Here is a 19496-nt window from a genome sequence, read left to right on the forward strand (position 1 = left end):
CAACCCAAAGGCCCGCACTAACACTAACAGCAAGACAAATAAATGGTGCTTTTATATAGCGCTTTTCTACCTATTGGTACTCAAAGCGCTTTACAGTCACAGACACGTCTACCCATTCGCTCACAAGCACACACACATTCACACACCAGTGTGCCACGCACTGGGAGCAACTGGGGGTTCAGTGTCTTGCTCAAGGACACTTTGGCATGTGGCACATTCCGGGGATCGAACCGCTAACCCTCTGGTTCATGGACAACCCGCTCTACCTACTGAGCCACAACTGTGCCGGCCATGAGTCACAACTGTTTTGGAGGCACAAGGAGTACCTCCGCAATATTACGAAGGTGGTCATAATGTTATGGCTGATCGGTGTATAGCACATGTCACATACCTACCATCACCACATACTGTAATATAGCAGCTGAAATCACGACTACCCCACTACAAATTTAGCTATAGTCTCAAAATAGTACTTTTCTATCATGTTTGTGCTCCAGTCTGTCCATCCTCCATCTCTCATCTACCCCGTACACCAAGAACTGATCGCTAACACCTTTCTAGTCTCCATCAACAAGTACAATGTGACCACTTCTCACTCTGGGACGCAGATCAAGAAGCCAGAGTGCACAGAGAATGGCCATGACATAATTTACACTGATGTGCACCGAATCTCTGGGGTCTCAGATCATGGAAGGCAATGAGTACGTCAAAATGCTAAGATTTATTAGCCCTAATGCGCTCAAGGAATAATAATCACACAATCCTGTCCGACCCAAGCGCAGCTGCTACATTTATTCCCTAAACCTCTGCGCATGGTGTCTTGCCAAAGCTGTCATATTGTTGCCGCTGTGCATCTGTTGACCGCTCAGCACTTTGAGACCGGTGTATTTAGCGCTAATTTCAACAGCTGGCCGACTGTCAGTCAAAAAGTAGGTTTTTCCTCTTTGTTGTTTCCCGCTTTTGTTCCATTTAGAGTGTGACGTACAATATAATGTAAAGTTTAGCCGCTCTGCTTTAGACAGTCAGATCAGTGACATAAAGCAGAAGGCCATTTGCAGGATGGTACGAGTGTCGACGTGTTCACAGATGGACGTTTCGTTCCCATATATGTTAAATAAGTTATTACTACCAGGTTCTGTTCTCAAGAGTGTTTATCCATCGCCTAATAAGGTGTCTCCAGTCTCCAGGAAGGATTCTGACTCAAATCTAAGCTTGAACTAACACATGTAGTCGCTTAGTCATATCCTTTTGTAATCGATGTCATTTTCCAAAACGCCTTGAGTCATAAACTTTGACTCGGTTGTAGTAGCCCACAACATCAGATAAACCTCTAGTAAAAAAGGTTTCGGATGAAGTTGTGATAACATCATTCAGACTGCCAATGAAAAGCTTCACAAATCCCAGCAAGTGATTTTCCTGCTCTAAACCTGATAACATTCATTGTCCCCCAAGAGGTATTTGCACAACCCTGCATGGCTTTATATTGTTTGTAAGACCCTTGTCACTATGGGCTTTGCAAAAAAAAAAGCTTCCTCACAGCCACAAAAATCTCAGTATGTGGGCATTCTTTATTCCCACTGACACGTTTCCCCTGCTATACATTAAATCCACTTCAGTTATGTCACAGGCTGCTGCACCCCTGTCCACCGTCCCTACACCTGCGTCTGCAGCTGTAAACACAACATATCATCTCCATGCATGCCTTTGCATTTTTACTTTATGATAAATAAAGATCTGATTTGGACTGCAGGCGGGTTGCTCATATTTGTAGGCCGTGTGTAAAACACAGGTTTAGGGGGTTAACAGAACAACCTTGGACGGCACAGACAGAAATACGAGCAGATCTATCAGATTTAACTAAATCATCTTAATTCAATCAGCATGCTCTCTTATATAAGGTCATATGATACTGAAACACGGCACACAGGGCTAAAAGAGAACACCAGGGACCGTGTTCCCATCCATTTCTTTTAATCCAAGCGTTCATTGAAATCCTGTTAATAAAAAGGTACAGATATATCTAATTAAACGTTCTGCATGTTGACGCTCATGCAACAAATGGCCAGCCATTACGGATGGCTACGTTTGTCCACAAAAACCACTGATCCGCGGGCAGCTGAACGTGGTTTATTCTGATCAGCCGCAGTTCGGTAATATCTTTGCTCTGATTATCAGAGATGCATTAGGCTGCACCAAAACAGGATAATCTGCGAGGCCCTAATCGGCAGCACAATGAGCCACGACAGGAGAGCACGTCGGCTGCCAGTGCCAGCGATTCTTTGCAAGGTAGAGCAGTGCAAACACGTCTAAACAATCACAAGAACAAGCCTGGATCATCTCAAAAAATGTGAATGTATCACTTGGACTTTGGTCAAAATTATGCTTTGGTTGCATCATTGGACCTGATAATGATAATGAGTCACACAGTCAAAGTTACTGTAAGATACAGGGTTGGGCAATGTGACGATGTATGTCACAAGATGTTGTAAATCTGTCAGAGATTTTGCAATTATTCCTCTATCTCCTCACTGGTCCGCTTTTATTTTATTTATTTTATTTGTGATATTTGCATCAATGCGAGGATTTACCTATAATTGTTGGGGTTTTTAATCCACTGGATTATCCATGGACAGACAGTCTTGTCATCAATTTATTACAGCGGAGCTTATGCATATACTTCACTTCTAGTAATAAATCTAAACTAAAACTGAAAACTGGGGAAACACACTAGAGTACAGTGCCTGGTTTTATTGCCTTTTAAGGTGACGCATTTAAGATAAGGTAATCTTTTAATTTATAGTGAGAATAGTGACACAACAGAGATCAAGAGTCACTGGTGAATATATAATGCTAATATAAATGTGTATTTCTGTTTTGAATATCTCTCCGCTGTTTCAACAGCAATTTATGATTATCATCATTCAGCTATGTCTAGTCACTGCCAACTCTAGACCATGAAAGAACCAAATTCAAAGTTTCCCTACTTAAAAGTCAACTATCAGTTAAAAACACAGTATTTTAAGTATGCTGCAGCTCCTAACACGATTCCAGTGTTAACTGATCATCACAAAGTGTCAGGAATAAACGTCAAATCCCTGTCAGTGTGTCCCATTAAATCTGGCTCCTGTCCCTCGTCTGATTGTATAATAGCAGTTGTAAATCAGGGTCACACGTGGAACCAGAACTGCACTTTACGCACCGTCCGTGTAAACTACAAGATGTGCGCTCTGAGCGGATCACTGCGGTGGTTCTCCGCCCGCCATAATCCAATCAACCATCACTTTTCATAACGGAAACTCCCAAGAGAAGAATTCGGGGAAATATCCGAGCGCAAACTTATCGCATCCTGTCGACCGCAGCCGCCGTTAACAGCAGAGGTCACCGCTTCAGCATCACCCAAACTCATCGCTTACACACGCAGCAGACGCCATGCGCGCCGCAACGGTTTTTTTCCTTTTCTGATAAAAAAGAAGCATACCACCAAAGAAAGAAAGCCTTACCATGAAGTGGCCCAGCCGCGTCGGACCGAGGAGGAAATGTTGAGTGTGGATGAGATGCAGCTGTGTGGAGCAGCGGACTGCCTACCTTTTTGAGGCGGGGTGAGAAAACGGCTGTGTAACCTTGGCTGGCTCGGCTGGCTGGCCGGTCTGAGCACAATGTGCAGCCTTGTCGCTCAGTGGAAAATAGTGGGAGGAACACGCAGACTGGCCCGTTGCCCTGCAGGAGGGTTAGAGCCAGGAGGTGACCCGGTGTGTTGCAACGAGACACACAGTCAAAACGATGACATCAAGGCTCTCCGTGTCCTCCTGTAATTGCGCTGAAATAGGTTATGGTCCCTGACACGAGGCATGCATGTGCAGACTGCACGAACGAACGATCAATGAACTTTTTAAACACACAGATATGCATGTACATTAAAGATAGGGTGTTACTTTTGCAGAAGATATCATTTATCTTATTTTATTATATTAGGGCTAGTAATTCTACTTTTATCATGTTTTAATATTTTTTATATTTATTTGTAGTTTGATTATTTTTAGTGATTGCTCATAACCTTATTTATTCATATATTTTTCAAACTTATCATGTACTTTACACTTAAATCTTAATATAAAGGATGTAAGTAATGCCAAATTAGTGTGACCACTTTACCACTTTAAATGGGTTGCCAGATTGTGGAAAATCCTCCACTGGCATGACATGATTCTTTTTATATATATGTATATACACATTTTATTTCTAGAGAGACACCTCCAATGGACCGATCATCAGTCGACAAAGTATGTGTGAAATGCTGACAGAGATGCTGAGAAGTTTCCATTTAAATTAAGGTTCCCAGTTAAATTCAAATGTTTTATGCACTTAATATTTTGCAGTTTTCCAGGTTTGCAGTTGCAGATGACAGGACAACAGCATCATTATAATGCAGTTTCTAATGAGATGTATAAAATCTTCATGGTGCCCAGAAAATGAACTTTAACAATCATCCCGTGACTTTTCCTCTTCATCACCATCTTCAAAAAAAGAATGTTTTAACAGCTGTATTTTGTTTCTATGAGCGAATCTTGGCATCCTTACATGCTAAACCAAGATGGAACATTAGCACATTAGCATTACCTGTCTATTCATGTCAGTATCATCGCTTTTGATGTTAGCATTTAGCTCCAGAGATTGCCTAAAGCCTCACAGTGTGGTTTTTACGTAGCCACTCAATGCATATTTAATGAAAACTACTCCCTCTCTGTGCTTACTCTGATGACTAGAGGTTCTCAGAATAAAACCCTCACTTGTGCATTACTCGCACATTAGTATACATCAAATCATGTAAAAATGAAACTAAAGTGAGCACTGGTTGAGAACATAGAGCTCACAGTGAATATGGGTTCTACACTGGGATGAAAGTTTGATGAAGTTTGTCAGACAGAACTATATGAGCTGTCTTAGACTAAGCTTGGGTCTTTAATATTACTCTCTGTCTCCTAATCATTGCTACACAGACACTGTTGTTTGTGTGTATCTGTTCGAAGCTTTCCTCGTCCATTTTACTTCATACTGCAGGGGTGCTACTTAAAGTGCAGAGTCTGTAGTTGTTAGATGAGGGATTGTCATATTTTAGTTGTTTTCTCTGTGTGTTAGTCCTCAGCAGTTAAAAACCTGTGTTTCCTAAAATAAATTCACAGGTGTCTCTTTCCAAACGGGCATATTTTGAACTCACACTACACCAGTTAAGGCCTGGCTGGGACGGTCAGGATCTTTCAGGTCACACGTGTTTTTGTCTTTTACTCTTATGCTGGTGACACAGTTAGACACATGCACACCTGGAGTGTGGACCGCTGTGTTGGGCGCAGTTTGCCTACTCAGTGTTTTCGCTGGAAAATCTGTGGATTAAACCAACACGGGCCTGCTCAGACTTATCGTGCCTGTCTCTTACTCTCTGCCTAAAGTGACTCAGATATCGCAAACCTTAGGAACAGTCTCAAGTTGTCAGTTTTGAGATTAAAAACTGCATTAACTATTATTGACCACATGGGGGCAACTAGATCTAGCTGATATATTAATAGGCACATGCTTAATTCTCATCCAGTAGAAACGGGGATCACATGTCTAAAAAGCATGCCTTTCTTCTTGGTGTAGAGTGCAACAGATATTTGTGCCTATTTATGAAACACACATTGTTTAAAAAAATGTGCTGAAGCAGTGTATTTCTTATATTTCATAAGAACAGTGAGTCTTAGGACTCTTTTGCATAAATGTATTAAGAAACACATGCTTCATTTACATCCATTAGAAAGGGGACCACATCGGCATCATTAACATTCATTTGGAGTCATTTTTCCAATGATCCAAATCAAGGGATTTTATGCATTTCCTGTTGCAGCGATGAACTCAATCGTAAAAAGCGGAAATTATGCTTAAAAGCTTTGCTGAAGTGAAGAAAACTGCAGCCAGGTCATGATTCACTGTTTTCTAAGAGCAAAAGAATTCACATTCAAGTACTCACTGTGATTAACTGATATTATAATGATATGGATCAGAGCAGCTTTAATGAGCTCAGCTATGATCATAATGGCAGACGTTCTGGATTTATGATTAACTCTAAGTGGTGTTAAAAGTCTGTAACTCAAAGCAGTAAATATCAGAGGTGATCTGAGTTTAATTTTTGTCCTGGTCTGAAGTTTGAGTTCTAGGTAAGACTGTGTAAGGAGGAGCAGCACCAGTTAAACACTATCTCCAACTGAAACAACATCTGAAATGTAATGCAAATTATGCAGTTTTTTCCCCATCATTATGACTCCATGTCATTTAATTCCTGTCAATGTGCTGGTTACTACAAAGACATTGTTTCCCCCAAAAAATATACTTTTCTTCAGGCAGACTTAATTGCAGCTCATCACACCAGCAGCATATCAACTAAACCAAAAAATAATAAAAGCATTTCCTCACGGTGTTGTGAACAACAAATATTTCTGCCTTATCGCGAAACGTTCGTTATCTGAGGATGTTTGTGTTGAGGCCGTGGATCCAGTTTTAATGAGAACGCCGAGTCTCACGACTTTAATTTCTTTTTGCAGCATCAGTAGGCCTGTACCAGAAATAATCGTTGTCCTTATTCAAGAGGTCAAACTGAGGTAACACTCTCATCTGTCGCTGCAGCTCAGGGCTGTGTTAAAAACGGTGGTTCAATACCACCATCTTGTGGGTGGACGTGTTTACCCATCTGTGTGTGCACATGCAAACACATTTGTGTGCCTATCTGAGATGGCAAACATTTAAAAACCCTGACATTTCAAGCTGATGGTTGACAATCGGCATTAATTGGACACCCGTCTGCGGAGTTTCTTATACTTTTGTATTTTGCAAAGCTGCTAGCGTCGCTGTAGGTTCTTAGTCATGTTCTCTAACCTGTTTAAAAGATTAAACCAGATCATCTATAATCTATAAGTAACGACAACTCCTGACTTTTTTCCATTTGTTTTAGTGCAAAGAACAAGTAAATTAGGAGGATGTTTACGTTTAATAAACTAAGAAAATCCATTGCTGTCTGCTGTTTAGTCTTGGGTCTCTTGTTCTGTCCACCTCTCTGACTAAAACACTGGACACATTAGGGATAGCAGTCATTCATTGAAAGATTGCAGTCTTCTATGTAATTTGTGCACTTTGGAAATTCATGCTGAGGACCAGATTAGACCCTCTGGTGGGCCGCTTTTGGCCCGCAGGCCATATGTTTGACACCTGTGATCTAAGTATGTGATTTTAGAAGTTGTTTTATAGATACCAGAAGGGTGAATGCTATATATGTGGAAGAGCCCAGTTACTAGAGCTGAACTGTTTTCCCACTGTAGGATAAATTAAAGGACTATCTTATCGTAAATCCTGACCTTTGACCACTCTCTCAGAGTTAAGGGAAGTCGAAGGCTCACGAAGGTGGTTAAGTATCTCAAAACATTAACTTCTTACTTATTCGTGACCCCAAACATGAAAATCTGACTCAAAACTGTTCACGCTGTCCAGTTCTAGGACGATTTGCTCACATGTTCCGTCTCTATTCCTCTACGGTCAGACTTATTTTAGTTCCCCTGGTCCATTCTGTTCATCACTTCTGCTTTCCCACGCTGTATGAGTCACTTCCTTCCTTAAATCACTGCCCTCTGATAACAATCAGATCAGCTCGCCAATGTTCTTTTGAAATTCACTACAATGAGTCAAGTCTGCCCCCCCTTCCCCTTCCCCTGCCCATCTCCAACTCCTCCTGGTTGTCCAGGCACTTCAAACTCCTCAATCTCCATCTACTCCACCAGCACCAGCAGCATCTAGACTCCAAATGTCCCTATCCAATATCATCATCTACTCATGATGTCGTCTCACTGGCAAAATATTCTCACTAGCTCTTGCTACTTAAATAAATTTTACTCTTTCCTTCAAAATTATCTCTCCTTTTGACATGATTGAGGTCACACTAGTGTTGTCCTTTTAAATAGTGTAAATAAAGTCCGGTACCTGTGTAAACGCTGCTGATGAAGGTCAAGCTTAAGGACGACGCTCACAACATATTAGAGAAAATTAAACCCCTTTTAAATGAAGGGCATTATTTGCAGTAGTAAGAAAACTGACAAACTTACTGTTGTACAGATTTATTTTGAAACAGCATCACATTGCAAACAATGCTTCACCATTTCCACTTGAATGCAACACTAATTTCAAGGTGCCACTACAATGTCAGCAGAGCAAAGCCAAACATTTCTCTAAATGCAAAAAAAAAAAATAAAAGAAAGGGAGATCCCAACCCAACAGGAAGAAAGATCACATCCAAAAAAAAAAAAAGAGATGTTAATGGTTTCAAGAGCAGAAGTACAGTATTTACAGAACACAGGATTAAAAGCAGACTACTGTACAACCCTTTGCTACATTTACATTCTCACACAGATATGTTTGATTTCCAGACAAAAATAAATACACATCTGATTTTCTATTACACAACTCCTTGCATGTCTTAATCCTATTAAAATAATTCTGTAATCATAAAAATCTGATTCAGTATATATACATATATTTGATGCAGGTGTGTTTCTTTACAACACACGCATGCTGTTTTGCATTCTCTTTTAATTGGACCTCTCTGAGCCGCTTCATTTGGTCTTTCTTCACATGCTTCAAATTAATAAAGACGTTGCTGCTCTTCTCATTTGAACCTGTTAACCGGGTTTCCAATGAGCTCGGGGCACTGCTCCTCGCCCTTCGCGATTCTGTCGCACTTCTTGATCAGGTCGTAGTTGATCTTGTCCGTTATGACGCTGTCCTGCTTGTACTGCGGGTGCGTCGCGACGAACTCCCTCATCCACTTAGCCGTGGTCATCAGCTCGCCTGTTTCAGATCAGCGGGAGAAGGAGTTCACGGTTAGAAATGAAGCCGCACCAGGAGATAATCTGCTTCTGCGAATGTCTAGTGGTTTATTAATACCTGAGGCACGCTTCTTGATGAGCTTCAGATAGTTTAAAATGGTGCACCTGGTGTCCACATCAACTTCCATGTTTTCCAGGTAGCAGTTAAGGATTGGGATCAGCCCTTGAAATACTCCCTCCTGGAGAGAAGAAGAGAGTAAGTGTTAAATGGCTTATGAGTCTACAGATGTGCCAGTGGTTGTTTGAGGTTAAATATTTACAGACACACAGAAGCCTCTTCGACAGAATGGGAGGAAGAGAAATACTAAAATTATTGTGATTTCAAAGCTTTAATTGATTGATTCATTCATCTTCTGTAACAGCTCGTTCCTGTGAAGGATCGCGGGGGTCGCAGCTGTCATCAGGCGAGAGGCGGGGTACACCCTAGACAGGTCTCCAGTCCATCACAGGGCTAACACAGAGAGACAGACAACCATTCACACCTACGGCCAATTTAGAATCACCAATTAACCAGCATGTCTTTGGATGGTGGGAGGAAGCTGGAGTACCCGGAGAGAACCCACACAGACACAGGGAGAACATAAAAACTCCACGTAGAAATGGATTTGAACCCGGATCCTTCTTGCTGTGTGGTATCAGATCAATCCTGATCAAGAAAAGTTTAAACTTCAGAGCATGGAGCTGTGAAATAACACAGAACATTTCAGGTCTACTCTGACGTCCTGAGTGGAACCGTAGCATATTAAAAAAAAAAAAAAGAAGACCACAAATTTGCACAAGCCAATTGATCCTAAACAGCAGCTGGCAGCCTGCACACGGATTATCAGAAACCACTTTGAATGTCAACATTTGCACGCACTGTGGCTTTTAATCTGAGACAATGAAAGGTTGTGTTTACAGGTTAAACAGCTCCAGGCAAAAAAAAAAAAAATAACATCAAATAAGACTTGGCGTTCCCCTATTAATTGAGATTGTCATTTGAAAAAAGCCCCATAGCCTTGTGATAACATTATTAAACAGCCTAAATGTTACATATAATATATAAAAATAGAGTTGTTTTCTTACTGAAAACAGTTAAAACAATATAACGTGAAGGCAGTATAATATTCTCCTCATGAAACTGCTAAGCAGGCACATTTTGTACCATGTTAATTGCTGAGTAGCACTCAAAAAAGCACAGCTGAGGCTACATGAATACTCAGCATTTAATCCTGAGGGGAACGTAAATGTCTTTTATCACGTAGCAGAGCGATTCATCCAATTACTGTTCAGCTGATTCGCTCCAAACCACAAGCGTGAACTCTGGTGTTGTCAGAAGAAAAGCTTCTTTGCTTCAAGCTCCAAAGACATCATGTGTGAGACAATAATCACCTTTCCATTGATGATGGTGTCAATGCTCATCAGCGTGTACTCCTCGTTACCGCAGTCGGTGTCCACGCCGTTCTGAGCGGAAGCGGCGCCATCGAGGACCGAGCTGCAGCCTGTCGGTGGACAGAGCATCCGTTACTCCAACCTGCAGCACTCACCGTGAGCATCGACTGCGTCTTCAGTTTCACGCACCTTTAAAGATGTCCTTCCGGAAGTAAAACATGCCCTCGTGGACGGCGTTTCTCTTCTGCGCCACCTTCATGTTTTCGTCAACCTAATAAAGAACCAGCATCAGAGCATCGTTTACAAAAACTCTCCATCATCAGGAGCCAACTCTCTATTGATTAAGTTTCTCCTTTCTGTAAAATGCTGTAATCACCTTCGACAACGGGATTAGGAAGTCCAGCTTGTAGGACAAGATCACTCGGGTGAGCAGGACGACAAAGACCACGTAAGCAGCGTTTTCAAAGTCAGTTAGCTGCACCTGATAAAAGCAAAAGTAATAGTTTAATAATAATTTTACTATGACGACTTAACCCAGACTGAAGATATTACGGCTGATAAGTACCTCCATGGGGCGGAACTCCACTCTCCAGCCGATATCAGAGTTCGGAGGTGGAGGTTTAAACCTCATCGTCTGCCAGTTGGTCGACTGGAGGTTCTGCAAAGACGTTTGAACAATGAAGCTTTTTTCCCCGTACATGGTCGGCTTTCTTCCCAGAAACTAATAGAATACCAAAAATCCTCACCTCAAAGTGATCCGACTCGTTTTCATCATCCAAGTGTATTTTCTCCTCAAAGACCGAGAGCGGGTCTCGGATGAAGAGGTGTGCTATGTGTTGGGCCAGCAGCTTGTCAATTCCTATAAACAAAAGAACCGTTGTTTATTTCATGACTGCACATAAGTGGATTCTGAGTGCGGCTGATGTGGTTTAGATATCGGTACCGGCTCCAAGCAGCTGCTTGTTGATCTCCTCGTCTATCGTCAAATCAATGTCGTTGTACTTCTCGCCACAGCTGGACAGGTAGCTGTCGATCGAGTCGTACCTCGACTTGAAGATCCTGTATTTGCTGTTTTTCAGGGGCTGCAAGAGAAAAGTTATTTTCGCACGTTTAAAACTCAAAACACAGTTTGTTTTTACTGTGATATCTACAGCAGAGACGTAATAGTGAGTAATTCAGAGTCGACAAAAATAAAAGCTGACTCAATAGTGACAGTTATGAAAAGTGGAGATGAATGACTAGCATAAAAATACTAATTCATTGTTAGAAATGCACTGTTGACTTTTCAGCTCCTGTTTACATTTTTCAGTTCGTTGTTTACATTCCCATTTACACATTGATATTTGCAGTTATTATTATATTATTTATTTCATATATTTTTTATATTCTATTTCTAAGACTTTTTATATTGTTAGGCATCTGGGTGGACGGCAAAAGAAGAATTTCACTGTACGGGGAACATGTTTCTACATTGTGCACATGACAATAAAAACTCTTTGAATCTTGAAGCTTGAAAACGAGAAGCTCACTGTAGAAGGACCGGTTTGCTGAAGTTATTTTAATCCACAGCTGACATTTGGTGTCAACGCAAAAACCATGAGATCCACAAACTGCATATCCGCAGTGTTTATAAAAGCATTCGGGAAAATTTGTCTTATCTGAAACCCGAGTTAACGGAAACATGTGGCGATGACTGAGTGAAACCCATCTATCAGGTTTTACAACACTGTTTAATTTCAGTTTGTGGCTCTACACCCTGACAGAATGAAAGTGTTGAGAATTCTTCCAATTCTGGTCGCTTCATTTGGAAAATAACAACTTTATGTGCAGCCAATTAAAACGATCTTGATAAAAACAAAAAAAAGGTACAGGCCACACAGATGTGCAATAGAGGATTAGGACTGATTTATTAGCCCTAATACAGAAGTTATGTTAAATATCTTGCTGGGACTACTTCCTATCAGAAAAAAAAAAACAAAAAAATAAAACACTGAACTGTATACTGTTGTATTATGACACGGACGATGATTTCGCTCTCTGTAACTGAGCCCAGCGCTAACAAGACATGTTGCATTCCCCCCACAACCCCCCACTTTAAACTACTTCAGTTCAACCCCTAGTCTAAAGCCCGTCATCAATCTGCCTTCAGAAGATTTAAACTAATGACACGACTGACATGTGTGGGAAGTTTTCACCATTAGTGACATTGTAATCAGTGCCTGTATAACCTGTTTTGCAGAATTAAACTGTACCATTAATATATTTTAATAGAGGATGTTCCCCTTCTTAAGTTATGACATAGATTAGATAAATGCTAAATTCTAAAATGACAAAAACAGTTTTCCACCACCCTGTATTTGTGCCACTCCCTGTTGGCTTAGCTCAACTAACCCAACCCACATGTTAGCCTAGGGCTTCAGAGATGCCAGCAATGATTAATGGCTTCTGGCAACAACAAAAAAAAAAAACTCAGCTCCATCAAACTAATTCCCAAACCTCACCTAGTTCACTGAAGAAAAGCACGTATTTGCCTCCTAAATAGCTACCTATTATCATCGAGTTTGTTAAAGGCGGCTTTCAGCTTCGCCCACTCACCTTCAGCCCGCGCTCCTCTTGTGTCCTGTCATCCACAGAGGCAGAAATAACCCCCCAGCGACAATCGATATCTGACACATAGCCTCTGTAGAAGGGCGAGGCTGCACTCAGCGCCATCTGCAATGAGAGGAAACTATGCTCAGTGCATTTCGGGGGGAAAAAAAAAAAAAAAACGTGGGAGCAACAAAGATCCAAAGATTCAAATTCAATTGAAGACTCAAGTACAGAGTATGACTAAAAACACTATTAACAAAAACACACATGGACAAGATCAACGACAAGACACTTAGGTTTTATTTTTGCAGTGATGCTGCTTTTAAAATAGCGCTCACCTGCATAATGTGTGCAAAATGACACCTATGACATTTTTAACTGATTAAGAAGCTAAACAGAAAGTTATCCACACATCCTGCTGAGATGTACCTCAGTTAAATAGTTAAACGTATGAATAAAAGCTTGTGTTCTACTTATCAACTCACCACAATGGGGCAGAACGTCGCTAGTTGGTCGTAAAGATACCTTGCCTCATCAATGCTGCAAGCCTGGAATGTCACCTGAAAAAGAAAGCACCATAAAAAGAGGCTGAAGTACATTCATAAATCACCGATTAGGACTGCAGACCTACAGCCACAACATATTCACGCTGACATAACAGACTGAAAAACAAAAAGGGCAACGAGGACCCTACCTGCAGACAGCAGTTCCCCATGCCGAAGCCCATGGCGTCCATGTAGATGTGGTCGGGCAGAGCCGCTCTCGCTGCTTCGCCGTCGTCCTCGGGAAACTCCTCCACAAATGGAGATGGAGTGCGCTTGTCTTTAAAGACTGAAACAGGAAAAAGAAAACGCAGTCATATTTTATTATTATTTATTACATGAACTATGAGAAGGAACATGACGTACATTAAAAACTGCACAAGGAATAATGTCTCAGTTACGACACTGTTTTTCTCCGACTTACTTGGCACATTTATTGCGACTTTCTCTCCTCTTCTGTGACGTATGTTTCTGGTCAGGGTGCTGAAAAACCACATAATGTAGTTGTAATCCGCCTGTCAGCTTCTGATCAGCTCTGGTAGATTATCGAGTCTTGTGAAACTTTGCTTTTTGCTCGTAATATTTAACTGGCACGACGCAAGCTTGCATATTTACTAAGTTTTATTAACCATAAAGTCTAACCTGAATCTCGGGTGTCTGTTGATGGCTTCATCTGGGAAAAACAGCGACTTCGACACTCCCGCCTCAACGGGAGTCGGCCGGTACTCTGGTTTGGTGAATCCTGGGCAACCTAACCTACAACAACAACAAAAAACAATAATTAAAATACATGCAGCTCTTCTGTGGTTGCAAGTAACTTTAATCATGACTCAATCAATCTGCCAATCAGTTCTTTGATTTAACGGTTTCCATAAACTTTATCCAATGCTTCAAACTGAACATCATTTCTATCCACTGGCTGGTCAACTGACCGACTCTAAATCATCACGACAATTACCTCAATTGTCGTGATGATTTAGACCAATCATCACCTTCAATGACGTAACCGCGACGAAGCATTAGAAACATTTGAATTGCAAAGTACCTTGGAAACGCGGTAATGGTGCACAGGATTTCATTCTGGTTCAGGACAGCTGATGCCTCTCCTCGCCTCTTCCTCATGTTGCCCTCCACGGTGTTGAACTCTGACATGGTGCCGCCGTACGGCTGCCCTGGTGTCCCCTCAATCATGTAGCTGCCATACTCTGGTCTCCAAAGTGTGGGGTGACTGCAAAAAAGCATACAAATAAAAACATGTATAGGTGAGTCAATAAGAAGGAAGGCCCTGCTCTCAGTATCGCAGTGACCTTTGTGATTAAATAAACTGCCCGCTCGCCTTTTATCATATGTCAGCCATAATTCCTGGCAGGGCAAACGAACGCAGAGTATTTGTGCTCCAGAGCGTGCTCTCTGGTGTGTGCGACAGAGGGGCAGTAATGAGGAATGCACTGGCTCTACTATTCTCACTGCTGCTGCTGTTTCCCCCGGGTGAAGTCGGCTACACAGATTCAGACCGACGTCACGGGCAGCCAGCAAGCATAACACTCGGGAGCCTGTACAAACACATTTACAGCGCCTGCGGAGAATTCCTCTTCTTTAAAGAAAGTTTTACAACAGTTTAGGCAAGCAGATGGCTGGAGCTCCTCGGGCAAAATACCATTATGTTTTAGAGATCTAATTGTTCTAAAAAAATTATAAATAAAAATATCATATCCTTATAAAATTAAATAATATAACACCTTCTATGCTAAATAGAGACACTGACAACTTTTTATTTGGTGGTAAGGTATAACTTTATCATTTTATAAAAGGCTAATACTTTATTCTGGTGTGTTTACAGCTCAGTAAGTAAATGAATCGTTCTGTTGGCCGCCGTTTCTAGCTTCTCAAACATGAGGAGGAAAGAGCTCGAGGAGCACTGCCAAAATGAAACAGAAAAATTCAAGCAAGCCTGGGAGAGATGAACTCCATCCGACTCATAACTCAGCAACAATGATGAGATCAATACAACTCTTTTGCAAATGCAGAAGTTACTTGGCTGCTTCTAAAAACATGATTGTTCTCTAATCAGATGACGCATTCCAAGCATGCTTGACTGTTTTAGTCAGTTTTAATAAAACATGTCTGAAAAACATAATTCCCCTTTGCTTTTTTTAAAACCTTGAGTTTCCTTGTGACATTTTAAATGAAAGGAAATATTTGTCCGAGGATCTGAACGGGAGCAATCTTTCCAACACGAGGGAGCTTGAGTTCCAGTGCGAGGATTACGTACTGTACGTCAGTCATCACATGTAACATACGAATGATGAATGGACGGTGACTTTGAAAGTCAAATTGACAGTGGGCTGCAAAAGCCCCGCAGGCAAATCCGTGTGTGGCGCGACATGATGAGATAGAAGTGTTTGCCTGCAGCACAAACCTGTCTCTATATCTTTTTAACCTGCGACTCCAAAAAGTGAAGTAATGTGGACAACGCCCTCAATTTGGGACAGATGTTTCCCTTCTTAGATTATTGCGTGAGGAGGTCAAAGTATTGCATAAAAAAAAAAAAAAAAAAAAAAAATCTGTACTTTCTCCTTGGTTTTCTGACCGTCGCACACACGTGTCAGATACCACTGCCTTGCATCAGACATTAGTTGCAAATCTTTTATCACCAACATCAACATCTGCTCTCATTGAAGATAAATGGAGCTTTGTTCTTATATGCAAAGATGATCTGCCTTTGCATATGCTGGAGCAAGCAACTAAAAAGAAACCTGAGCGCTCCGCAACAAACAGAGATATGCTTATCAGCCTCAAAGAAAAGCCGGTGTGGGTACATACTGGATTTTGCGATAACAAAACAAACACTAATGAAAGTACACACAATCTAACTCAGTTCAAGAATACATGTAAAAACAATTGACTTTCAGACAAACACATTGTAGGTGGAAGATAAATAAAAACTAGAGACCTTCAGATAAATTCAACATAAAGATATGTCTGTGTCTTAACAAAAGTGGCTCAAAATTAGCGGCAAAATCCCAAGTTATCAGGGTTGATTGTCCGAAACAATGAATTTGACGACTTCACTGACTACCTTTGGCACTTGGTGAACTCATGCTAAAAGTGGCAGCACTGGTGCTAAGTTTTTGCTGCCTGTGGCTAATGTGGCTATCAGAAACTGTGGCCTAAGCTGCACACTGCAATGTACAACCACTTGCAACTGCTGTTTTAGACGTGGTTTATGCTCCCGCCACGGGTCTGCGCAGAGCCTTCGGCAGTCGAACCATTTAAGCGTTGGTGCTGACTTATCGGCACAGTGAATTTTTTTGTGCTTATCCAGGTGTTTAGAGAAGGCAATGAGGAAATGCAATTTGGATCAATCACAGGTGTTGTGCTGTGGTGTCAAGTTACATTTCTGGGGAGGTGTGTATCAGGCTGTAACGTAGGCTAGTGTGTAGGAGCACTGTACAGTCCGGTGGTGTATTTTAGACCGAGCTAGAAAGAAGAAGGAAGAACAAATTGGTTTCATTTTGGTATCGGATCTGTGCATAAACTGATGCGCTTGCCTGGTCCAACATTTTAGGCAGCATCAGAGGGATTTTGGATATTGTGATTAGTACCAAAACGACTTTTAAAAATACAGAGTGTAAACATCTGCATATTTAATATCTGTAACTATGTGCAGTGGCAAGTATACTTACTTGGGATTGACTTTTTCACCCTGGTCTTGGAGGGTCTCCAGGACCTCCCCGCCATTCAGGACAATTCGCACCTTCTCATCCTTGTCATCCAGTTCCACCAGCATATACTCAACCTACAAGTGATGAATTAAAAAAAAAAAACAACAACAACACGTCATTAACCCACGACTAAAACACACTTCTAAACCAGGCTTTCCGTCGGCGCTAGACTACAGCGCAAAGCCGAGGTTTTCTAAGATCAGACGGGGGACGCCATCACATCAACTCCAATCCATCAGTTATGTTTCCTTGACTTTGACTCCACTGGCCTGTAATCCCCTGTCTGAAAGCGGGATTAATCTATAACAACAGCATTCCTCGTTTGAAATCAAAACACTTGTACTGCGGCCGGGCGGCAGGCACAGACTACAAGTGCAGTTTTGAATGAACAATGCAGCAACCAGGACCCCCCCCCCCCCCTAAAATATACATGTAGACCCGGCATGACTATACCTGTTTACCCTAGGAGGAGCGTCTACCTGTAATTTCTGGTCATTACTGTTACTGAGAAACTAAACGCCAACACAAGCCAAGGTCTTCTGGTTTGTCACGTTCTCGTAAAAATATTACTGCAAATCTGCAAATAAAGAGACATTTAACAGCTACAAAGCCCTACCCTTGCACCGAGTGGCAAAGTTTGACAATCAACTTATATAAACACACATTAGGAAAGTGCAACATAATGAGAAAACACATTATAAACACACAGCATTAGAAGTCGCAGGCTCATTTGAGTTGCATGCTGCGTTCATGGTGCAAAACCAAATTTCTACATCAATAACAGACCACTGTTGCATCACACGCAGCCATGGTGGCCGACTGACCCAATGCATCACCAGACACATGCACAGCTCGGTTTAAGTTTCTCACCTCGTCGCCCCATTTCAGCACATCCCTCTGACGCTCCTTCACCTTGTTGTAGATGTTCAGAAACTGGATGATGCCGTGCTTTCTGATGTGGTCGGCATACTTCCTGGTTTCTTCCCAGTTCAGCGGAGATCCCTGTGACAGCAGACCCATCGCACAGACAGGCTGGAAGTGGAGACTGGCGGTCGATGTGTGTCTTTGCTGGCTGCTTGCACTGGAGCTGCTGCACCAAGGAGCGTTAGCTAACTAGCTGGTGTGTGGAGCTAGCATGCAGCGTAGGTCCAAATAAAGCGGTGGGGTAAAAAAGTCTGGGTCCGTAGGGTGCTGCCACAGAGTTCACAGGCTGAATGCAGAGTTTATTGGCGCTGTTACGCGGCGTGCCCTGTCGGTAACCTTAGCTGGGCATCCAGAAGAAGCAGGCCCCTGCTCATCACTTGCTAATGCCCGGTTAGCTCGGGTGAAGTGAGTGGATGAACGCGGCTATACTCCACTAAAAAAAACCCGCACGAGTTAATCAGTGCTCGGCCCCGTTAACAGCCACGGACTGAGCTGGTCAATGTGCAGCGCTGTCTGGGAATGACAGTTTGTGAACCCGGTAGCTAGGAGGTTGTTGTCGGTGTGCTCTGCCGCTCAGTCAGTGTCGGTCTGTGTTGAGCATATGAACGCCCTCCTGGCTTTACGCACGTGATGTCGCCGGGCGGAGCGCAGCGACGTCACAATGACTCAGCATTAATCGCCGCTCAGGTTCCTCCCCCCGACCTGTCAATCAGAGCGATGCTGAGCCAATGAACAAGAGAAAAGGAAAAGTGGACAATATGTCTGGTTTTCAGGTTTTCAGTCATCCAGGTCATGATACATATTTCACATACAACATTAAAACCACTGACAGGAGAAGTGAATAACATTGACCATCTTGTGACAATGCAATGTTCTGCTGGGAAACTTTTGGACCTGGCATCTGGGTGGATGTTAGCACCCACCTAGACCAGACCAGGCATCCTCACCCCATAGCAATGACACTCCTTCATGGCAGCAGTAATCACAAAAAAAAAAAAAAACGGTTTAGGAACAACTCAAAAAAAGCACATGGTGTTGACCTGGCCTCCAAACTCACTAAACCCCAAACTGATCAAGAATCTGTGGGATGCACTGGAACGAGCCTGATCCACAGAGGCCCCTCCCCTCAACCCACAGGACCCAAAGGCCCCCACTAACAACATTCTGTTGCCAGACACCACAGGACACCCTCAGAAGGTCCATGTCCATTTCTCTGATGAGTCACAACTGCTTTGGAGGCACAAGGGAGACCTACATAATATTAGGAAGGTGGTCGTAATGTTATGGCTGAAACAAAGGCAGCAGGACTTGCCGGGTTACTTAAAGACGAGTTTGTCAGGGTTAGGGTTAATGGCCAGAGACTCCTGACTTAAGGTGTCAAGCATTCAGGACTGAAGAAACCATTTATGATTGGTGAAATGAGCGGTTTTGGACTAAAGTGAAGT

At 42.2% G+C, this 19496-nt stretch overlaps 1 protein-coding gene across 1 annotated transcript; it reads right to left on the reverse strand.

Annotated features, from left to right (window-relative positions):
- Positions 1-8116: 8116 nt before the first annotated feature.
- gclc (glutamate-cysteine ligase, catalytic subunit) lies at positions 8117-18633 on the reverse strand. Its single transcript, XM_084562426.1, has 16 exons — positions 17998-18633; positions 17089-17201; positions 14448-14630; positions 14045-14158; positions 13827-13885; positions 13555-13691; positions 13346-13420; positions 12867-12983; positions 11215-11353; positions 11018-11130; positions 10837-10929; positions 10648-10752; positions 10461-10542; positions 10272-10381; positions 8959-9079; positions 8117-8862 (listed from the first exon to the last, which is right to left on the reverse strand). The coding sequence occupies exons 1-16, from the start codon at positions 18145-18147 to the stop codon at positions 8681-8683; spliced, it is 1893 nt and encodes a 630-aa protein (XP_084418552.1). The 5' UTR covers positions 18148-18633; the 3' UTR covers positions 8117-8680.
- Positions 18634-19496: the final 863 nt, after the last annotated feature.

This window comes from Chelon labrosus (assembly GCF_963514085.1).
Source record: "Chelon labrosus genome assembly, chromosome: 15".
Lineage (NCBI taxonomy): Eukaryota > Metazoa > Chordata > Actinopteri > Mugiliformes > Mugilidae > Chelon > Chelon labrosus.

Bases quoted from the DNA above. Each gene is read 5' to 3' on its own strand.
- gclc (XM_084562426.1), bottom strand. From the start codon at position 18,147: ATGGGTCTGCTGTCACAGGGATCTCCGCTGAACTGGGAAGAAACCAGG. The intron at 14,159-14,447 runs GTACTTTGCAAT...TTGTTGTTGTAG, and splicing joins ACCATTACCGCGTTTCCAAG to GTTAGGTTGCCCAGGATTCA. The intron at 13,421-13,554 runs GTAGGGTCCTCG...TTTCTTTTTCAG, and splicing joins TGGGGAACTGCTGTCTGCAG to GTGACATTCCAGGCTTGCAG.